The sequence below is a fragment of the Bubalus kerabau genome, chromosome 9 (assembly GCF_029407905.1).
Source record: "Bubalus kerabau isolate K-KA32 ecotype Philippines breed swamp buffalo chromosome 9, PCC_UOA_SB_1v2, whole genome shotgun sequence".
In the NCBI taxonomy this organism is placed as follows: domain Eukaryota; kingdom Metazoa; phylum Chordata; class Mammalia; order Artiodactyla; family Bovidae; genus Bubalus; species Bubalus kerabau.
The window spans coordinates 41,189,113-41,210,157 of NC_073632.1; the positions used below are offsets into that span (position 1 = coordinate 41,189,113).

Below are 21,045 nucleotides of genomic sequence, written 5' to 3' on the forward strand. Positions count from 1 at the left end.
TTGTGTATATATATATATGAATATCACTAGTTATAACAAAATAAGGAAATAATGCCTTTTGCAACAACATGGATGAAACTAGATATTATCATACTAAGTGAAGTAAATCAAAGACAAATACCACATGATATCACTTGTATGTGGAAACAAAATGATACAAATAAACCTATTTACAAACAGAAGTAAACTCACAAACATAGAAAACAAATTTAAGGTTACCATAGGGGAAGTGGTGTTGGGGGATTAAATTAGGGATTTGAGATTAAGATACAGACTGCTGCTGCTACTGCTAAGTCGCTTCAGTCGTGTCCGACTCTGTGCGACCCCATAGACAGCAGCCCACCAGACTCCCCCTCCCTGGGATTCTCCAGTCAAGAACACTGGAGTGGGTTGCCATTTCCTTCTACAAGGATGAAAGTGAAAAGTGAAAGTGAAGTCGCTCAGTCATGTCTGACTCTTAGCGACCCCATGGACTGCAGCCTACCAGGCTCCTCCGCCCATGGGATTTTTCCAGGCAAGAGCACTGAAGTGGGGTGCCATTGCCTTCTCCAAACAAACAGATACATACTACTATATATAAAATAACAAGGACCTACTGTATAGCATAGGGAATTATATTCAACATCTTGTAATAACCTATAATGGAAAAGAATCTGAAAAAGTATATATGTAGTTGATTTACAATGTTTCAGGTGTACAGCAAAGGGTGGTTCCATTCCTGGGTCGGGAAGATCCACTGGAGAAGGGATAGGCTGCCCACTCCAGTATTCTTGAGCTTCCCTGGTGGCTCAGACGGTAAAGAATCCACCTGCAATGCCTGGGTTCGATCCCTGGGTTGGGAAGATCCCCTGCAGAAGGGAATGGCTACCTCCTGCAGTATTCTGGCCTGGAGAATTCCATGCACTGCATAGTCCGTGGGGTCACAGAGGACACACTTGGCTCTGAAAGGCTGAGCGACTTTCACTTTCCAAGTCTTCCTTAAGAGAGGCAAGAGTCGTTCCTCACCACCTGATCCTAATCTTTGACTGAGATGAGAAGAGAACCGACTGTGAAATACTTCTTTTCATTCTGATCCCAGAGAGCTACTCTAGAAACTGAAACTCGGCCTCATGTTAGGGGCCTGGGTTCTAATCCTGACACTCACATATAACATGCACTTTGCTATACACCTGAAACACTATAAATCAACTACAAGTTTAAAAAGTTAGACTTTCAAATGCAATGTATTTCTATTAATAAATGTGTGCTTTCATGCTCAGTCATCACCTCAGTTGTATTCAATGCTTTGCAACCCTATGGATTATACCCCAACAGGCTCCTCTATCCATGGGATTCTCCAGGCAAGAATACTGGAGTGGGCTGTCATGCCCTCCTCCAGGGGATCCTCCCCACCCAGGGATCGAACCCACATCTCCTACATTGCAGGTGGATTCTTCACTGCTGACTCACAGGGGAAGCCCATTAATAAAGGTTGCTGTTGTTCAATTGCTCAAGTGTGTCCAACTCTTTGTGACCCCATGGATTGCAGCACTCCTGGCTTTCCTGTGCTTCAGTATCTCCCAGAGTCTGCTCAAACTCCTGTCCACTGAGTCAATGATGGCATCCAACCATCTCATCCTTCTTAATACTGATGCTAATTTTTAAAGAGACATTGGGATATTAAATACTATCAGGGGAGTACTATCCACTTTTTTGGGTGTGAAAATGGTATTGAAGTTATGTGAGAAAATGCCCTTCTTTTTAGGGATGCCTACTGACATATGTTGGAGAAGGAAATGGCAACCCACTCCAGTGTTCTTGCCTGGAGAATCCCATGGACAGGGGAGCCTGGTGGGCTACAGTTCATGGGGATGCAGAGTTGGACATGACTGAGTGACTTCACTTCACTTCACTGACATATGTAAGGCTGAAATGACATGATGACATGAAGTATGGGATTTGCCATATAGCACTTCAGCAAAAAAGGGAGGGAAGAGAGAAAAATAAATGAAGAAGATGGGGGAAATGTTGATGGTTACTATAGCTGGGTGATGAGGTATTCATAGGTGTTTTCGTCTTTTTTTTCTTTTTTAATTAAAATGAAGAAAAATAAAGGTCAATCTTGAAGGGAAAAAAAAAAATACAATCAGGTTTAGGATGAAGCTACACATGGTGTTGGGAGGACTCCGGAAGAGTGAGCCGCAGTGATGCATTGGTGGGAGGGGACAGGGACACTGACCTACCACCTACCCACCATCAAGGGGAGAACAGGGCAAGAAGTGGGTAAGGAGGAAGTTTGGCCACAGGGAGTTTGTCTACTCTTCAAAGTTCTACCACACAGGGCTTATCTTCTTCCTTTGAACTGTAATTTAATTGCCAAAGCACATGATGACTAAACTTTGTATCATTTCCTCCTCTCTTTAGGCTGAAAACTTCTCCCTTCTGAAGAATATGTGAAGGGTTCATGAGGGGCCTAAATCCTGGGGTTTGCCTGGAGCCACCAACCCTCTACCTCCTCAAGACAACTCACAGAAATAAAATTGGATGTCTGAAGCTTCGATTTTGGAGAAAGCTGCAAGTATTCATCAATGCTTTATAAATCCCCAAGCAATCTCGACCCCAAGGCTAAACATTTTAACTCTAAGCATTTGGAAACAATCTAAATAAGAAGAGTCAAACTATGATGTCTTCAAGCAAATTGATATTAAGGAAAAGTTAAAACCATGTTTTAGAAAACTAATTTTAAAACAATATTGACCACATACATAAGTATGAAGGAAAAAAAAAAGGTTTAAAGTGTTTATTTTTATGGTGTGGGATTAGAATTGATTTCCATTATCTTCTAAACTATGAGTACATTATATATAAACCAGAAAAATAACATAATTAAAACTACCAAATCCACCTAATGTTCTTTGAAACATTAAAGGCTGTGTTCAGCATTAGACTTAAGTTTCTGTAAACCAACATACCTAAACTGGCATTAAAAACTTACTCAACAAACAGCTCAGAACTTAATATAATGTGGTTCTCACTTGAAGGAGCTCACAGTCAGAGGGGGAGAGAGGTGAGTTAACAATAATTCCTGAGAGTCAAGTGACAGCTTCAACGGACCCAATATCTGCTCTCCAAATACCTGAAATGAACGGATATGCCTCTTTCAGACTTTAACATCGGCTACTTAGGAAGTATGGCTATACAAGCTATTCTCTAAATAAGCTTAAGACAAATCCCAGATGCTTGTCTACATGAATCCACCATTTATTTAGTCTACTGTAATTCCAGCCACTAAGAAAGGAAAACAATAACTTCCTTAAAAGACTATTTCCCTTTGATAAGAAGTCACGTTCCACTAACAGCAAAGTGAAATTAAGACATATCTGATATGGACTAAGTGCTGCAATACTACAAAGAACGATTCCGGCTTTAAAACCATTTTTTTAAACTGAATTGCACTTGTTGGAAAATTATCTGGATGAAGTTAAACAACTAGTACAAAAATACCTTTAAGATTAATTACTAACTCAACCACAGAACAAGACAGCGGTCTTCACACTGGTTTTATTACGACCCATAGTTAGAATCAAGATTGTTTTTCGTCACAACCTAAGCAAGCGCACATCCATACACCTGCATCAATAACAAAAGCCTAATGTTACAGTCCCTTGGACTGCAAGGAGATCCAACCAGTCCATTCTGAAGGAGATCAGCCCTGGGATTTCTTTGGAAGGAATGATGCTAAAGCTGAAACTCCAGTACTTTGGCCACCTCATGCGAAGAGTCGACTCATTGGCAAAGACTCTGATGCTGGGACGGATTGGGGGCAGGAGGAGAAGGGGACGACAGAGGATGAGATGGCTGGATGGCATCACCGACTCGATGGACATGAGTCTGAGTGAACTCCGGGAGCTGGTGATGGACAGGGAGGCCTGGTGTGCTGCAGTTCATGGGGTCGCAAAGAGTTGGACACGACTGAGCGACTGAACTGAACTGAATGTTATAGTACTTTTTATTATATGTAATGAACTATGATATTTCCTACTCTATTCCATTTCTTTCTTTTTTAAAATTAAAAGCATACTAGTTGTGCCAAGTGAACTAAATGTACCACCTACAGATGGGTCCCAAGTTGCAATTTGGGAAAGAATGCTCTAAAATATCACAAGTGAAACCATTTCTAGAAACATGATTTCATTACAGTTGTATCTTTGCTCTTTGTAATATTCAAGTTACAACAGGTCTCAATGCATACACCATCACCCCTGTGTAGGTGTGAGAAAATTTCTTCCTATGTCTGAGATCAAGTGAGCTCTTGATGACTACAATCTTTTCAACCACAAAAGGGAGTTTGCAATTATTACAGAGCTCTTTGTCTGATGGTAAAGTGAACAGCTTTCCCAAGCTATTAGTAATTTCACTGTCAGCCATCCTCTCTTGTAAACTTTGTTACCCTCCAATTGTGCTTAACTTTTTTACTTTATGTGTTGCCTGGAAAAGAATAGAAGAGCAAGCGGAGAAGAGTTTTTTTATTCTTTGTGAGAATAAATAAACAGAAGTTACAATGGTAAAACTTCAATTATTCTAAATCTTTAGTTTTTCTGAAAAAATAATGGATGATAGTTGTAGCCATAGACTAGAAACACATGACTGACTGCAAAATAATTCTGCAAACTTAAACTTAAAGAATCTCCTTAAACTTTATTCTCACTATGTATAAAATAGGTGCTAAAGGTATAACTATTAATGTAATGAAGATGACACTTTTGTCTCAGCAGATGAAAGGCATATGAAAGTAAAAAAAAGGGAGGAACAGAAGGGACTTGTCAAAAGTCTCTCCATGTGAACTCTCAACACAATGCTTCCTATCAGCTAAAGAAAAAAATCACTTAAATCAATATGAATGCATGAAAATTAAATCATTTCAAGAGGTCCTATCCAACAGTTCCTACATAATGGGAGATGTTTTCATCAGTGTGCAAAGACATCAATAATTTTAATATTAACACATTAAAAAGCATCATTTATGCCCAATGGAAATAAAAATCTCAAAACCTAGTTTAATGCTATTCTTTGCTGCTGCTGCTAAGTCGCTTCAGTCGTGTCCAACTCTGTGCTAACCCAGAGATGGCAGCCCACCAGGCTCCCCCGTCCCTGGGATTCTCCAGGCAAGAACACTGGAGTGGGTTGCCATTTCCTTCTCCAATGCATGAAAGTGAAAAGTGAAAGTGATTCATTTTGATATTTGGCAAATCTAATACAGTTATGTAAAGTTTAAAAATAAAATAAATTTAAAAAAAAAAAAAAAAAAAAAAAGAAGAAAAAAAAAAAAAAAAAAAAAAAAAAAAAAGAAAAGTGAAAGTGAAGTCACTCAGTCATGTCCGACTCTTAGCGACCCCACGGACTGCAGCCTACCAGGTTCCTCTGTCCATGGGATTTTCTAGGCAAGAGTACTGGAGTGGGGTGCCATCGCCTTCTCCGAATGCTATGCTATTCTTTAATGGGGTATAAATAAAATCAGTGACAACTCCATAGTTCTTTGGTCACCCTCCAGTCTTGTGACTCCTACAAAAAGGAAAAAAGATCACTGTAAGGGCTGAGGATGTGAGGGGAAGACACATATTGTTTTTCTAATTTCATAAACTATTTCCATATACTTGGGAAGTGGCAGAGCGCAATGCACTGGGTTCCTCTGTCCTTGGAAGCTGTGTGGCCTTGGGTGAGTCCCTTTGCCTCTCCAGGAGTCAATTCACCATCTGCAACACAGAGACAATGACAGTGCCCAACTAGGGTCATCATGAGGATCAGATGATACAATGCTAGTAAAGCACTGGGCATAGAGGCGAGCATATAGCGAGAATTCAATGTTATAATTACTATATTTTTCTCTTAAAATACTATACACAAAATATCAAGAATATTGTTTTGAATTAGATGGCTTCTTCCAAATTGTAACACTCATTGGCTCTATGATTCTAAGAAGTTTGTATCAATCTTCCTTCAAAATGACCAACCAAAACTGGGCATGGTAAAGATGAATAAGGCTGTGTGTGTTAAGTGCTTGAAATTACTGGAAAGTCTAACTGGAATGCATTCCTCAAGATGTACGTAGGGCTACTAACTGGCAGCTCAGCATCTGTCAGAGTAGGCACTGTGGATCCCCTGGCCCTAGAAGGTTTACAGAGAGCAAGCCCATGTCACCAAAAAAGAGTTACAAGGCAAATAAGCTCCCAGAATCCTTTTCTTTACCTCAGGACAATCTCAAAGCCCTTGCTCTAACAGAGGATGCAGGCTGTAATACTCCCAAGGGACTCCTTGCTCATTGGATGTCTCCTGGGAGTGGTGTTCTGTGGGACACATGGGCCAACTCCTAGGCACACAGAGACCCCAAAACAGTGCTTCTGGGATCAAAGATCAGTTATGGAGAGATGGACCTGAGACTTTAGAGGTCTAAAACCAGAGGCTAAAATTGTAATATCTGACTGATATTCTAAAGTCAGACTTCCCAAAGTTGTTATTAAGTTACAAGTGCTTAACTTACAAGAGAAATTGGTAACAAATTGGATACATTGTATGAGAGAAGTGTCTCAGTTTCACAGATGTAAATATAAAAATAAAACAAAACCCTTGTTTGTAAAGCAAAATAAACCTAGGATGACTGCTTTATCCCTGTTGAATAGATGCTCAGGATAAGGAAGTCAGAGAAAAATGGCTGCTGACCTTTACTAATAATGTCAGGATGTTGATGTCATGGCCACGCTGCAGTTGCTCAAGCTGAGGATAAATAAGAGCAATCCTTCCCATCTCAATGTGCTGTTTTCTAAACTTGGTTCCATGTTAAATATGCATACTACTGATATTCACATAAATTGTAACCAGACATTGACTTTTCTCTCAATGTCCAAAAATTCCAATATTACCAACTACAAAGTTCACCTGAGTTTTAGAAGTTAAAACTGTGGATAAACAAGGTCCTACTGTATAGCACAGGAACTATATTTAATAACCTGTGATAAACCATAATGGAAAAGAATATGAAAAAGAATGTGTGTGTGTGTGTATATATATATATATATAAATATATATATATATAACTGAGTCAGTTTGCTGTACAGCAGAAATTAACACATTATAAATCATCTGTACGTCAATAAATTTTTTTAAAATATAAAATGGTAAATGTTTCTCTCTTGCTCCCTCATACACACAGGTATTATCGCTTTGACAGATTTTTTAAAAATTATTAAGAACCAAAAAGTTACTAGAACAGGAAAAAAAAAAAAAGCATAAAATTAATTGTGAAAGGCTCTTACTAATAGGTAGCATTTATCAACCATCTATTGTAAAAAGTGACATACTGAGTGTTCTAAGGGCCTTTATATTAATTTTATTTAATCTTTAGGATCATATTTGGTTAATATATTATTAATTCCCATTTTAAAAATTATAAAACATTTCATACACACAGGCATACATATAAATAGCTATGTATAAATAGTAAAATCTCAAACATCCAAGAACATACCCCATATCTTTTGAGACAGGGCAATTCCAGCACAACCCATGAAAGCACACAGCATCCTTTCTTCATCACATGTCCTTCCTATTATCCCTGTTATATGTGTGAAGACGCAGAGGCTCTGAGAAGCTGAGTTGTCAGCCCCATGGAGGAGCTGGCGTGTGCACCTCACCTGTCTGACTCCAGAGACCATGAAACTCAAGCATTTAGGCTGCAATTGCTAAAGTTGCACATTTTGGGAGTGAGGAAACAGAGATTTAAGACATGCCCAGGATCACACTACTACTGCTAAGCAGCACAACTGGCATTAAAACCCACATTACAATTATTTATTTATAGTCCTTCTCTTTTAGTCTCAAAATTAACATGAGGAAGAGAGCCATATTTAAGTCAGGGTTTCTCATAAAACTTACGAGAAATTCCACCACTCTCTCTTTTAAATTATTTAAGTAAGTGCTTTTTACTAGACTATTAAAGGAATAGTCTGAGAGGCGACTATTTCACTTTCAGCAGAGGTTGTTCTACTTGACTGCATCAGTGTAGCTCCCAAAAGCTGCTCTGTAAATGAAGGTTTCGGTAGATTAAAGTGCTGCTTCTCAAACTTCAGTGGGCACAGCAACCACCTGGAAATCTTACTAATACACAGGGCCTGAAATTTCTGCATGTCCAAAAATCTCTTGATAATGACTATTCTGCTGATCCTTTTAAGATGTACTCTGAGTAGCAAGAGACTTGGGAAGGAAGTGAAGTATTAGTTGCTCTGTCATCTCTGACTCTTGGCAACCCCATGAACTGTAGCACGCCAGGTTCCTCTGTCCATGGAATTCTCCGGGTAAGAATACTGGAGTGGGTCTTCCCAACCCAGGGATTGAACCTGGGTCTTCTGAATTGCAGGCAGATTCTTTACCATCTGAGCCATGAGGGAAGCCTAAGAGACTTAAACAGCCTTCATTATTAACAGGGATCTTGCCTTGAATTTTTTTAAAAATGAAAAATCCTTAACATGTAAGCTTTGTATGGTTTTACTTTAGTATCTATTTCTAAAATTGGAACACATCTATTTCTGACATAGATTTACTCTAGATTTCACTTATACACCTAGGAAGAAAAGAATAAATTTCAGGATCTATATTTAAACCGGAGTGATATTTCTGACACATAGACAATAGCATCAATTTAGGAATTATTTGAACATACAACGGAAGATATACAAAGAAATAGGATGAGAAGTTTTGTGGGAACACACATGTATGCACCACATATAAGGAAAAAGCAATCAGTGTTTACCCAGCAAAGAACAGCAAATCTCCGTTGGGAAAGAGATGGCATTTTATCGTACATCTAATGAGGTATGAAACATAAGACTTGTGAGAAAAAAAGTAAACCTTATAAAATTCATGTCATATTGCATGGTCGTAAAAATTGTACAACCATTGCACATTCTGTATTCTGCACTGCTGAATATATCACAGTGGATAAAAGCCTATGGTTAGCTACTAACTGGAAGTTTTTGGTGGTTCAGATGGCAAAGAATCTGCCTGCAATGCAGGAGACCTGGCTTTGATCCCTGGGTGGGGAAAATCCTCCGGAGAAGGGAATGGCAACTCACTCCAGTATTCTTGCCTGGAAAATTCCATGGACAGAGGAGCCTGGCGGGGCTACAGTTCATGGGGTTGCAAAGAGTTGAACACAACAGAGTGACTGACACTTTTCACTTAAAGTCTTAATATTTCTGTGGCAAATGTAATCACCTCTAAGAGAAAGCCAAAGGCTACTACTTTAAAACTTTATTGCATAAAACTCCCCTGAAACTGCATTCTTCCAAGGCTTCCTTTCTTGAACTTGATCTCATCTGGAAGAACATCTTGAGAAGATGAGAGTCAGGAGACCATCCTAAGGCACTTAAAACTGTAGGACGTGCTCCCTGAGTCCACTTTAGGCACAGAAAGTGAATGTGTCTGGGGTAAATGATCCAGTCTCTCTGAATCTCAGTTCTTTCAACAGCTCTCAGACTTGTCAGGACTAAATTAAGCTAGAGGCAAAAAAAAAAAATTGACTAAAAAAAATACAAAGGTAAGGTTTTAAAATGTTGTTTACATCAAAAAAATCTGATTGGGTAACAATCATCAACAGACACTTAAACCACTAACTGAAATATTGATGGGGAAGAGTCCTGTGAGTGAGCAAGAAATTACTATCCCACAGACTACTTCCAGGTCATATGGGAAAAGGCAACTTTATAACGGAGGGATCAAGTTGTAATTTCCGGAAGTCACTGATCATTCTTGGCATCATTCAAACATGGGGCAATAAAATAACAGTAATAATAAATGCATCTTGTTGTGATACAATTAGCAATACATGGCACTCTGAGGTACCTTTATCAAAACAGTTAGCCTGAGTCTAATCACAGTTGTAGATCTAATTCAGCTTTATACTTTAGGCGCTGGTGCAAGTAAAAGACACACCACTCAGAAGCAGTAAGTCAACTTAAAATGTGAGCCATGTCACCAGATAACTGAATCTGACTTCCTTTCAGGAAAATAAAATGTATGCGGGTGGGGATCAGCCATAGACTAAAAGTGACTTAACAGATGTAATAACTACCTGAGAAGTGTGAGCCTTGTTTGGATCCTTGTTTGAACAAACCAATAGCCCAAAAGCACGGTTAGGTAAATGGGGGAAATATGACTTGAGTATTAGATGATATTAAGATATCACCATTAGTATTTTTAGGTGTGCTCAAGCCATTGTGGCCATGTAAGAAAATGTTAATAGATGCAAATTAAATCTTTAGGGGAGAAATGCCTTGAAGTCTTTAATATACTTGAATACCTCAGGGGAAAAGCAGTGTGTCTGTTAAGATCTTAATAATATAGCACAGTAACTGTAGCAAAGAGGATGAAAAAGGAAAAGAAGAAAGACAGGTTGGGGGGAAGAAAAAGGAATTTCTTACCCAAAAGGCAAGAGGGTCTCAAAGGTTTTTCGACCCTTCTGAGCTAGCACTGATAGCAGGCACGGGGCCATTTCTTTGTTGAGTTGAGTTACCTTCTATTCTAGACTCTTGGCAAAGCAGTAGCTTTCTAGTGGCAAGTGGAAAAAAAGGCAAATCGTGGTCCATGTAATTCTCACAGTAAGCGGCCTCCATTCTAAACTCAGAGCAGGAGCAATCCAATAAACAGATCTCACGTCCCAGTGGGCCCATGAGCTATTATGTCTCAAGAGTTTCCTCCTTGGGACTGAAACCAACCACACTTCAATCTGAAGTGAACCTGCTTTCGTGAAAAGCAAGAAGAAAGCTGCATTAACCTACTCAGCCACTTAGAATTTAAGTGACACCCACAGAAATGTTTACCGTTTTCCCTGTAGGAAATTTTATATACTGGCACTCGAAACTGAACTGGACTTCGTAACTCATAACCTTTAACATTCACTGGTCTTGATGTTCATCAGAAATAAAAGCGTTGTTTTTTCCTTTTCCTTTTTTCAAGAATAGCGTGCTCCATAAAAATCATTTACACACAACCTCTAGGTATATTCATGAAACACTCTCAGTTATGAAATGGAGCCATATAAAATTAAAATGACCATATACAAGTGTATATAAGACAAAGACATTTCTGCAAATATGGGGAATTACATCTTCCCTGGAGATAGTTCATGAAAACTAGATAAGTAGATTAAACAGAAGTGGCATTAAACAGTCAAGGCATATAGGACTCTATAGCTTGACACAGTGCCAATGTCACAAATACCTAAACTGTCCCCAAATGATCTTCAAGGTAAAGCAGGGCCCTGCTGTCCTCAAGGTATAAGCACCTGCAGACCTCAGGGGACCACTGACTCACCTCGCCCAAACCGGTATACCACCCGCTCCCCTGCTCTCAAGACTGCCAGCACCTAACCTGGCAGCTTTCCCAGTGTTGTTTGGAAAGGGGTCTCAGATTCCCAGCCCTTTTCAGGGTTGAATTCAGTTATTTTCTTGAACACATGTAAGGTATCTCTAAAGACATCACAACAGTCATGTGTGCAATATCCTCTAAAAATACTTAAGTGACTATTACCTTTCACCTCATTCTCTCAGACCTCAGCCACAGCATGCATGCACTGACTCAGGAAACAGTTATCTGGAAATAGTTATCAGCCAGGCACTGAACTTGGTGCTGGTGGTGAATAAAAAGGCTCTGTTTCATTCCTGCTTTCATGGATCTCAGACTTTTCTCCTCTTTTTCTCCCATCCCCACCCCCATCCCAATATTAGAACTCAGTTTGAATTTATTTCCACAGTGGGTTAAAAATCACCATGTGGTTTTTTTCCCCCTCATCAATTAAGTCTCTTCCATTCTTGAACCCCCTAAGGTGAAAAACTATTTTTAAAAATTTTATATACAAAGTAGAGAATTAACATCTGGAAGATGATATCAGTGCTGCAAAAAGGCAAAATTACTCCTTAGTCTTTCTTACTCCAGACCTGAAAGTCTGGCAATAGTTTTCATTTCATCTTCAATGCTCTGGAATATACCAGAAGTTCAGTTCAGTCCAGTCACTGAGTCGTGTCCGACTCTTTGCAACCCGATGGACTGCAGCACGCAAGGCTTCCCTGTCCATCACCAACTCCCGCAGCTTACTCAAACTCATGTCCATCGAGTCAATGATGCCATCTCCTCCTCTGTCATCCCCTTCTCCTCCTGCCTTCAATCTTTCCCAGGATTAGGATCTTTTCCAATGAATCAGTTCTTCTCATTGGGTGGCCAAAGTATTGGAGTTTCAGCCTCAGCATCAGTCCTTTCAATGAATATTCAGGACTGATTTCCTTTAGGATGGATTGGTTGGATCTCCTTGCAGTCCAAGGGACTCTTAAGAGTCTTCTCCAACACCACAGTTCAAAAGCATCTCTTTTTTCGGCATTCAGCTTTCTTTATACTCCAACTCTCACATCTATACATGACTACTGGAAAAAGCATAGCTTTGACTAGATGGACCTTTGCTAGCAAAGTAATGTCTCTGCTTTTTAATATCCTGTCTAGGTTGGTCATAGCTTTTCTTCCAAGGAGCAAGTGTCTTTTAATTTCAAGGCTGCAGTCACCATCCGCATTGGTTTTGGAGCCCAAAAAAATAAAGTCTGACACTTTATTATAAAGTCCATTGTTTCCCCATCTATTTGCCATGAAGTGATGGGACCGGATGCCATGATCTTTGTTTTCTGAATGTTGAGTTTTAAGCCAACTTTTTCACTCTCCTCTTTCATCATCAAGAGGCTCTTTAGTTCTTCTTCCCTTTCTGCCATAAGGGTGGTGTCATCTGCATATCTGAAGTTGTTGATATTTCTCCCAGCAATCTTGATTCCAGTTTGTGCTTCATCCAGCCTGGCATTTCACATGATATACTCTGCATATAGGTTAAATAAGCAGGGTAACAAGACAGCCTTGACGTACTCCTTTCCCAATTTGGAACAGTCTGTTGTTCCATGTCTAGTTCTAACTGTTCCTTCTTGGCCTGCTTACAGATTTCTCAGGAGGCAGGTCAGGTGGTCTGGCATTCCCATTTCTTGAAAAATTTTCATAGTTTGTTGTTATCCATATAGTCAAAGGCTTTGGCGTAGTCAATAAAGCAGAAGTAGGTGTTTTTCTGGAACACTCTAGCTTTTTCGATGATCCAATGGATATTGGCAATTTGATCTCTGGTTCCTCTGCCTAATCCAGCTTGAACATCTGGCAGTTCATAGTTCATGTACTGTTGAAGCCGGGCTTGGAAAATTTTGAGCATTACTTTACTAGAGTGTGAGATGAGTGCAATTGTGTGGTAGTTTGAGCATTCTTTGGCATTGCCTTTCTTTGGGATTGGAAAGAAAACTGACCTTTTCCAGTCCTGTGGCCACTGCTGAGTTTTCCAAACTTGCTGGCATATTGAGTGCAGCACTTTCACAGCATCATCTTTTAGGATTTGAAATAGCTCCACTGGAATTCCATCACCTCCACTAGCTTTGTTTGTAGTGATGCTTTCTAAGGCCCACTTGACTTCACATTCCAGGATGTCTGGCTCTAGGTGAGTGATCATACTGCCATGGCTATCTGGGTCATGAAGATCTTTTTTGTATAGTTCTTCTGTGTATTCTTGCCACCTCTTCTTAATATCTTCTGCTTCTGTGTGAGTTCCTCTATTTTAAACCCGTATTTTCAGACTTTCTGTTTACAAATAGCAGTTGGACTAGACATACAAGTTCAGTACTTTGTCTTGTTCAGGTTGATTCTCAGCTAGGATCAGCTCGGAGTCTTCAACCGCAGGGCAGGAACTGGTTCCTCACTGTCTTCTCACCCTATTCTCACTGAGCACCCATCTCCTACCAAGCACCCAGCAAGCACTAGCCACAGCACCAGGCTTCTCATGGACCTTGCATTCTCATTGCAGGGAGAGAGACAAGAAAGAAAGCTATAGATCACTCTGTTAGAAGATATGAAGTGCTCTGGAGAAAACTGCAAGCAAGGAGCAGAGCATGTGGAGTTCTGGGGAAGACGAGAGGGCTCCAGGTGGTTAGGGCTGGTCTCCTTCCAGCCCTTTCTTGGGCAAGGTCCCAAGAAAGACTAAGGGGGAAGGAAGTTGTGTGGACATTTGGGGACAAGCCTGTTCCAGGCAGAGGGAGTAGCACATGCAAAGGCTCTGAGCTAGCAGGGAGCCTGATACCACAGAGAAATAGTGAGAAAGTCAGTATGGCTGGGAACATGGAGTGTGGTAGAGAATGAGGTCCAGGAGGCAGTGGGGGAGGCAGAACAAAGGGTCCCCATATGTGTCAATAGTAATAAACAGTAATAATTAATAAGGTAGCTGCCATTTATTGAGTTCTCTGTGCTAAGAGCAAGTCCAAATAGGTACTGTGTTTTATCTCCTTACCTGGAGGAGGGCATGGCAACCCACTCCAGTATTCCTGCCTGGAAAATCCCATGACAGAGGAGCCTGGAGGGCTACAGTCCATGGGGTTGCAAAGAGTTGGACATGACTAAGCACAGGACATTATCTCCTTAAAATTGCAAAACAACTGGTTGCTCTAATATGCAGAGATTTGACTTCATAATTCAGGACAATCATAGCAGTAAGTCCAAAACTCTCTAGGAAATATCTCCCTTAACAAGTCCCTCTCCCTTGTCCTGTAACCCCACTGCCTTAACATGACTAAAATCTTTGCTACATGCTGCAGTTAATTTCCCCTTGCACCTGAAAAATAAAAGTCTAGTTTCTTATAAATGTCAAATGTCTTGCTTATTTCCAAGTTGTGATCTTTAATATGATTTTCTAGTCTGTTCCAGTACCCTAAGGTAAAAGGGTTCAACTTATGAAAAGTTCATAAGTACAGTTTGAGACACTTCAGAGTTCAAATCCTGTTTTAATTACATCCTTTGATGTGTTTAATTAATCCTTTAGCACAACTTTTTCTCCCCTGAAATATATGGTATAACTTAATGTTTCAGGGTGCCAGTTACAGATTGCACAAACTAGTGCCAAAAGACATATTGTTCTGGTGGCCACCCTCCCTTCTTTCTGCTGCACTTGCATTTAAAGGCATCCTGACGTATAGAAATAAGCATGCCAAGAGAGCTGGGCTTGCGAAACAGAGCTAATTAGTGGAAGCATCAGATGTGCCTTCATAAGAACTTTGATTAAACCCTTTATTACTTGGTTTCCTCTAAGGAGGACAATTTGAAAATATCTCCTAAATAAAAAGACACTGTTCAGTTCAACTCGAGAAACATTTATTGGTCAGGTGCTATGAAGATAAGGACAATCCCAGTCACTGCCCTCCAGAACTTAGAGTTCATCACGTTGACCAAATGGCAGACCTTCAAGATGAAGGAAAATCTGGGATAACTGCACGCACTAATGCAGAAGGTGCCAGAAGAAAGTGGGGACTACTTTTTAAAAAGCCACTCACCCAAAGCATCAGACATCAGCTGTCCCCTGTTGAACCAAATGTAAAGGACAGATGGCTTAAAAGCAGAACTTCTGAAAGTAAAAAGTTAGAGTTGGGCAGAATCTTATAATCAAATTTTCTGTATCTAATTGTATGCTTACAAGTTTCCACAGATATTAACTGCTTATTTTTATTCTTCTAATACTTAAATCACAAGAAGGAAATCTTTAATATCCATTTCCAAATATTTTGGTGAAGAGAGAATCAGAGATTTTTAGTTAGCACCAATTCCTCACATGAATAAAAGGTATTTTATTTCACAAAACTGATAATCAAGGTAATAAGACCTAAGCCCAAGCCTATAGATTTATACAAACTGAAACAATGCTAATGATCAACATACATGGGATATTACTGTCGTCGTTTTAGTCACTAAGTCATGTCCGATTCTTTTGCCAGGCTCCTCTGTCTTTGGGATTTCCCAGGCAAGAATACTGGAGTGGGCTGTCATTTCCTTCTCCAGGGGATCTTCCCAACCCAGGGATGGAACCCACATCTCCTGCATTGCACGGAGATTCTTTACCGCTAAGCCACCTGGGAAGCCCCAAATGTGATATTATGTAAAGTCAAAATCATGTGAAACAATCTGTGGAAATACTTAACATTAGTTAAGTGGGTCCAGAGGAGCAGGGCATAAGAAGGAGCAAAAATCAACCCATATTCTGCTTATCAAGCCCTAATGCCTGGGGCCTGCCTGGCAGTGAATATAGAAGAATGGACTTAAAAAAAAAAAGATAAAAAAATATACATAGCAAAAACAGCACATAGGCAAGCAGCAGTCTTACAAGGAACCAGTATAGCTTCAGGGGTCACCAGACTCTGACTTTTTTTAAAATAAATAATTTCATTGACTAGGCTTATAAATATTCAGATTAATTTATCACATTTATTTCCTGAACCAACATGAATAAAAGTCTAATATTAAATGGTCTGTGACACAGATGGTAGTAGCACTTTATCATATCATCATACAGTATATGATATATGTTATAATAATATATGATATATATAATTAACATTGTACAATATCAGATGTTTCCACCATCTCAAAGCTGATTTGAATCAGAATTACCTATGGGAACTTTTTAGAATCACATCTTCCCAGGCCCCACCCTTTGGACGTTCTGATTCACAGTATGGGTTTGGGGCTTTACAAAGCTTCTGGAGACAGTGGTGATCAGACAGGCTGCGGAGCCAAGAAGCACCAGACTAAGCTACCTTCAAAAACAATGATGGTAAAATGCAATAAACAGAGTCTTCTCAACAAAACCAGATTCATGCTAAGGCACGAGTCTTACTTTTAAAACATTAAGAGTACTAATATCACTGAAGATCACCATACCACGCATATTTCAAAACCTAAAATGGATTTGCATACTTAAATTTACGAAAACTTGAAAAACAGGTGATCGAGGGCTAATCCAAAATACCACAGATGTGAGAGATACTCAAAATCATTGATTATGCCTCTTCACTCAAGAGATATCAGAACTCGAGTTCGAGATTTTTTTTTTCGGTAAATGTGCCAAATCTAAGTTTTACTTCTTTTGTGTTTGAATACCTATGCCTTTATTGGTTCTTTTAACGTCCTAAATATACAGGATTCTTCATGGAAACAAGACATCTTCTTCCAACAATTTTGTGCAATAAATATCAAATGTGAAGCTCTAGGAATCTAAGCAATCACACTACTTCCCAGAGACTGCTCTATAAAGCACCCAGTTAACAGTCTGGATGCCATATAACATCTAAAAAAACTGCATTTGGAAAGATGGTGACAGCTGGGGCCAGACTAGCATAGGAACACATCGCGGATCTATTCATAGATGTACAGTACTGAAGGTCCATCTTCAAACAATGACCTGAGAAACATTTTCTAAGGGCTTAAGACACCACGATCAAAATCCTACATATTTAATAAAAGCACACACATTTATCAATATTTTACAACATTCCTAGCATTCTGCTACTTTAGGGTTTTTTTTTTCTTTCTTTCTTTCCTAACAAATAGCTATGTAAGCTAATTTAGGAACCAAAACCAACATCTTGAGTATCAAAGTTTCAGACATACAGGGTTCAGTGACCAAAACGCCTGCCTTTGGTTTAGCTTTGATTCTTGTCCCATTAGAAAACACGGGGTGGGGAGCCGTCAAAATATTCTGGATAGATGCACTGCCATTACATCATCTGAGTTGATGAGGGGCAAAAGTAAGGCAGGACGGAAACCACTGGAAAACGCCGCAGAAAGCTGTCCCTCGCGATCAATAAAGAACTAAATTTCAAGGATTTGCCTACAGCTGGTAAAACGGCTTACTGCTTTCAGCTGCTGGATAAGCAGCAGTAAACTCGCCGGTGGGCTAATTAGGTCCAACTTGAAGGCAAGGACCAGGTCCAGAGAACGATCAGCCAGGTCGGGAGACTCGCTTGGACACCCCAGAAGTAGCCGAACCACACAGTTCCAAGTCGGGGCGCAGCAGCACACTCTAGAGGGGCGTCCTGTTTGGGGCTGCCGGCTTCCCAGGGCGGACCTCGGGAAATCATTTCCCAACCCTCCGTGCCAGCCAGAAGCTCACACGCCGCGCAGGGACGAGAGGCGGCCGACTGTGGGCAGCTCTGTCAAAAGGTTTGAGAGGCGCCTCCCCCGCTCACACCCTCCCCGTAAGGCTGAAGTCTTCAGCTCGCGACCCCCGGGCCATGTCACTTCTCACGGGGCCCGCGGAGTCAGGAAGTCTGGAAACCAACTCAGGGGGGGAGAGAAAGTAGGGAGGCGCGAAGTGTCTGCGGGCAAAGGAAGGAGTTTGGTGGGGAGCGATTGGAATGCAGTAACTTATTTTTGACCCGAGCCGCCATCGGCTGGAGAGAGCGGGACTCCAGGCGCAGGCTGCGACTCCGACTTTCCCCCGCGCGCTGTCCCTCCAGGCCCAGCCCGCCGCCCACCGGACGCGCTCCACTCACCCAGCTCCTCCGCCTGCAGCCAGAGCGGCGCGGAGACCGCGAGCAGCAGGGTCAGGAGGCCGCGCCGGACAGCCCCCGCCTGCGCGCAGCAGCCGCGGGCGCCGATCACCATGGCCCCGCCGGGCGCCAGCTTGGCAGGCTCGGCTTCCCCTTGGCGCGCGCAGCGCCGCCGCCGCCCCGGCCGGCCGCCTCCTCCGCGGCCGAGCGCAGCGCCTGGACTGGGCGCAGCCGCGGCCGGGCACCGAATCTCATTGGGGCGGCCCGGGGCCCAGCCCGGCGGGGGCGTCTCCTGCCCCGCCCCGCACGCCGGCCCCCAAGGAGGAAGTGGCTCCCGGGTGGCGGCGGGCCGCCAGAGTGGAGGCGCACCGGGAGCTCCGTTTTCCTCCGAGAGCATACGCTCGCGTTTTCCTCCGCCCCTCCTCCCCGGTGCACGTGAACCTGGGAGTCCGGAGGACTCCTGGCGGTGAGACCTGCCCCGAGCAGCAGTGTGCCCGGGGAGTCCCCAGAGTGCCGGAGCCAGGGGTGGGCGCGCCGCCTACTCTCTGCTAAGCCCACGGGGCGGAGCATGCCATTGACAGTGGCAATGGAGGGACTCGAAATATTGTCACGGTAGGATGATGGTGGTGACAACATCCAGTTCAAGTTCCCTCATTCATTCATTCATTGAAAATTTACTAGGTTTCCGTAGGGTGCCTTCCAGGCACGGCGCTAAAACCTCGTGACACTTGGCAGACATTAAAAATAATCAGGCAAGCATGCAATGCAAATTGCAGTCCTAGACAAAGAGCGCCAGTGGGGTACACCCAGGAAGGTCTAATTAGATGGCAGGAGTCGAGACTGCAGGTAGGAATTAGACACGAAAGACTTCACTTAAAAAGTGGCATCTGAGCTGAGGCTCGGAGAGTGAATGGAACTCGGGAAAGCTGAAGGCGGGGGACAAGAGAACTTACCTGCTGCGCAGAAAAGCTGAGGGAGGAAAGGGCCTGCGTGGGGGGAGCAAGGCGAACAGGTGAGTTCATGGCCGGGAGTGGGAAGCCAGAGTACTGAGCAGGGGCCGAACGCGGAGGGCCTGGAAGGGTGTTTAAACTTCATCCCCGGAGCAAAGAGCAGCCACGGAGGGTTCAGACGAGATGAAGGACATGATCCGATTATCTGGCGGGTGAAGGAGGGTTTGGGGGAGGACAGTTTAGAAGAGGGGAGAATTACAAGGCTATTAGCGAATAGCTGGGTGAGAAAGAGGTAGTGAAAGTGAACGAGGACAGATTGAATATACGTTTTAAAGACTGACATCTCCAGATCGCTAGACCTCAGCTTTCTACCGTAACTTTCTCGCTACCGCTCCGCGCGCTGCGGTTTTCCTGGGTAACAGTTAACACCTGCGGAAGCAGAGAGGCGGAAGTACTGGGGCAGGGGTAGGGGGTACCAATAGCCTCTCTAAGGTCCAGTTCGGTCCCTCACGCGCTTTTTGGACACCCCCGATAGAGTCTGTGCACACATGCATTCCTTTTTTCCTCTATTTTTTGACTAAATAAAGTTAGTCGAAACTTCCAATGAGATTCTTTGGGGCTTTGCTTTCTGGAAGGCAGCAGAACTTAGAGAAAAGAATTTAGGCTTAGAAATGAGGTTGATCCAAGTCTGGATCTCGGATCAGCCACTGACTGGGACTGATTCTCTCTGGGCTTCTCTTCACAGGGGAGTATAATACCTAACTTTCCTGGTTGTCACAAAGACAAGATAAAATATGTATAAGAAGTTCTAGCATACTTCCCTGGTGGTCCAGTGGTAAAGAATCCACCTTCCAATGCAGGGGACATGAGTTGGATCCCTGGTCCAGGAAGATTCCACATGCCATGGGGGAACTAAGCCTGGGGGCCAGAACTACAGAAGCCTTTGTGATGTGCTGTGCTTACTCAGTCGTGTCCAACTCTTTGCGACCCCGTGGACTGTGGCCCGCCAGGCTCCTCTGTCAACTGGGATTCTCCAGGCAAGAATGCTGGAGTGGGTTGCCATGCTCTCCTCCAGGGGATCTTTCCAACTCAGGGATCAAACCCAGGTCTTCCGCATTGAAGGCGGATTCTTTACCATCTGAGCCACCAGGGAAGCCCAGGAATACTTGAGTGGGTAGCCTACCCCTTCTCCAGGAGATCTTGCAGGACCCAGAAATCGAACCGGGGTCTCCTGCATTTCAGGCAGGTTCTTTACCAGCTGAGCTACCAGGGAAGCCCCACAGAAGCCCTTGCTGCTGCTGCTGCTGCTGCTGCTAAGTCGCTTCAGTTGTGTGCGACTCTGTGCGACCCCATAGACGGCAGCCCACCAGGCTCCACCATCCCTGGGATTCTCCAGGCAAGAACACTGGAGTGGGTTGCCATTTCCTTCTCCAAAGATGAAACTGAAAAGTGAAAGTGAAGTCGCTCCATCATGTCCCACTCTTAGCGACCCCATGGACTGCAGCCTACCAGACTCCTCCGTCCATGGGATTTTCCAGGCAAGAGATACTGGAGTGGATTGCCACTGAAGCCCTTGGGCAGCCACAAATAAAGAAGTAAAAAGGGAGTTTTTTTTTTTTTTTTTTAAGTTCTAGCATGTGAGTAATCAGCAAATAATAGATTTAGCATATTTGTATTGAAAGCAA

The 21,045-nt window shown here is 42.4% G+C and overlaps 1 protein-coding gene and 1 long non-coding RNA gene across 7 annotated transcripts in view; one reads left to right on the forward strand and one right to left on the reverse strand.

Annotated features, from left to right (window-relative positions):
* Positions 1-19,757, reverse strand: part of DCBLD1 (discoidin, CUB and LCCL domain containing 1) — a 76,080-nt gene extending 56,323 nt beyond the window's left edge. Inside the window, exons 1-2 of one of the 6 annotated variants that reach the window (XM_055535086.1) lie at positions 19,364-19,757; positions 5,634-5,732 (exon numbers count right to left, since the gene is read on the reverse strand). In XM_055535086.1, the coding sequence (XP_055391061.1) occupies positions 5,634-5,732; positions 19,364-19,703 (439 nt within the window). In that variant the 5' untranslated portion in view covers positions 19,704-19,757. Of the gene's footprint in view, positions 1-5,633; positions 5,733-17,529; positions 17,875-18,413; positions 18,654-19,363 lie in introns of those variants that run through there. The other 5 variants (XM_055535085.1, XM_055535089.1, XM_055535088.1 and 2 more) reach the window with 5 other exon arrangements.
* On the forward strand, positions 17,868-20,768 carry LOC129619762 (uncharacterized). The gene is made up of 2 exons (XR_008698092.1): positions 17,868-18,081; positions 20,603-20,768. It is a non-coding gene; the product is annotated as an uncharacterized LOC129619762 (long non-coding RNA).
* Positions 20,769-21,045: the final 277 nt, after the last annotated feature.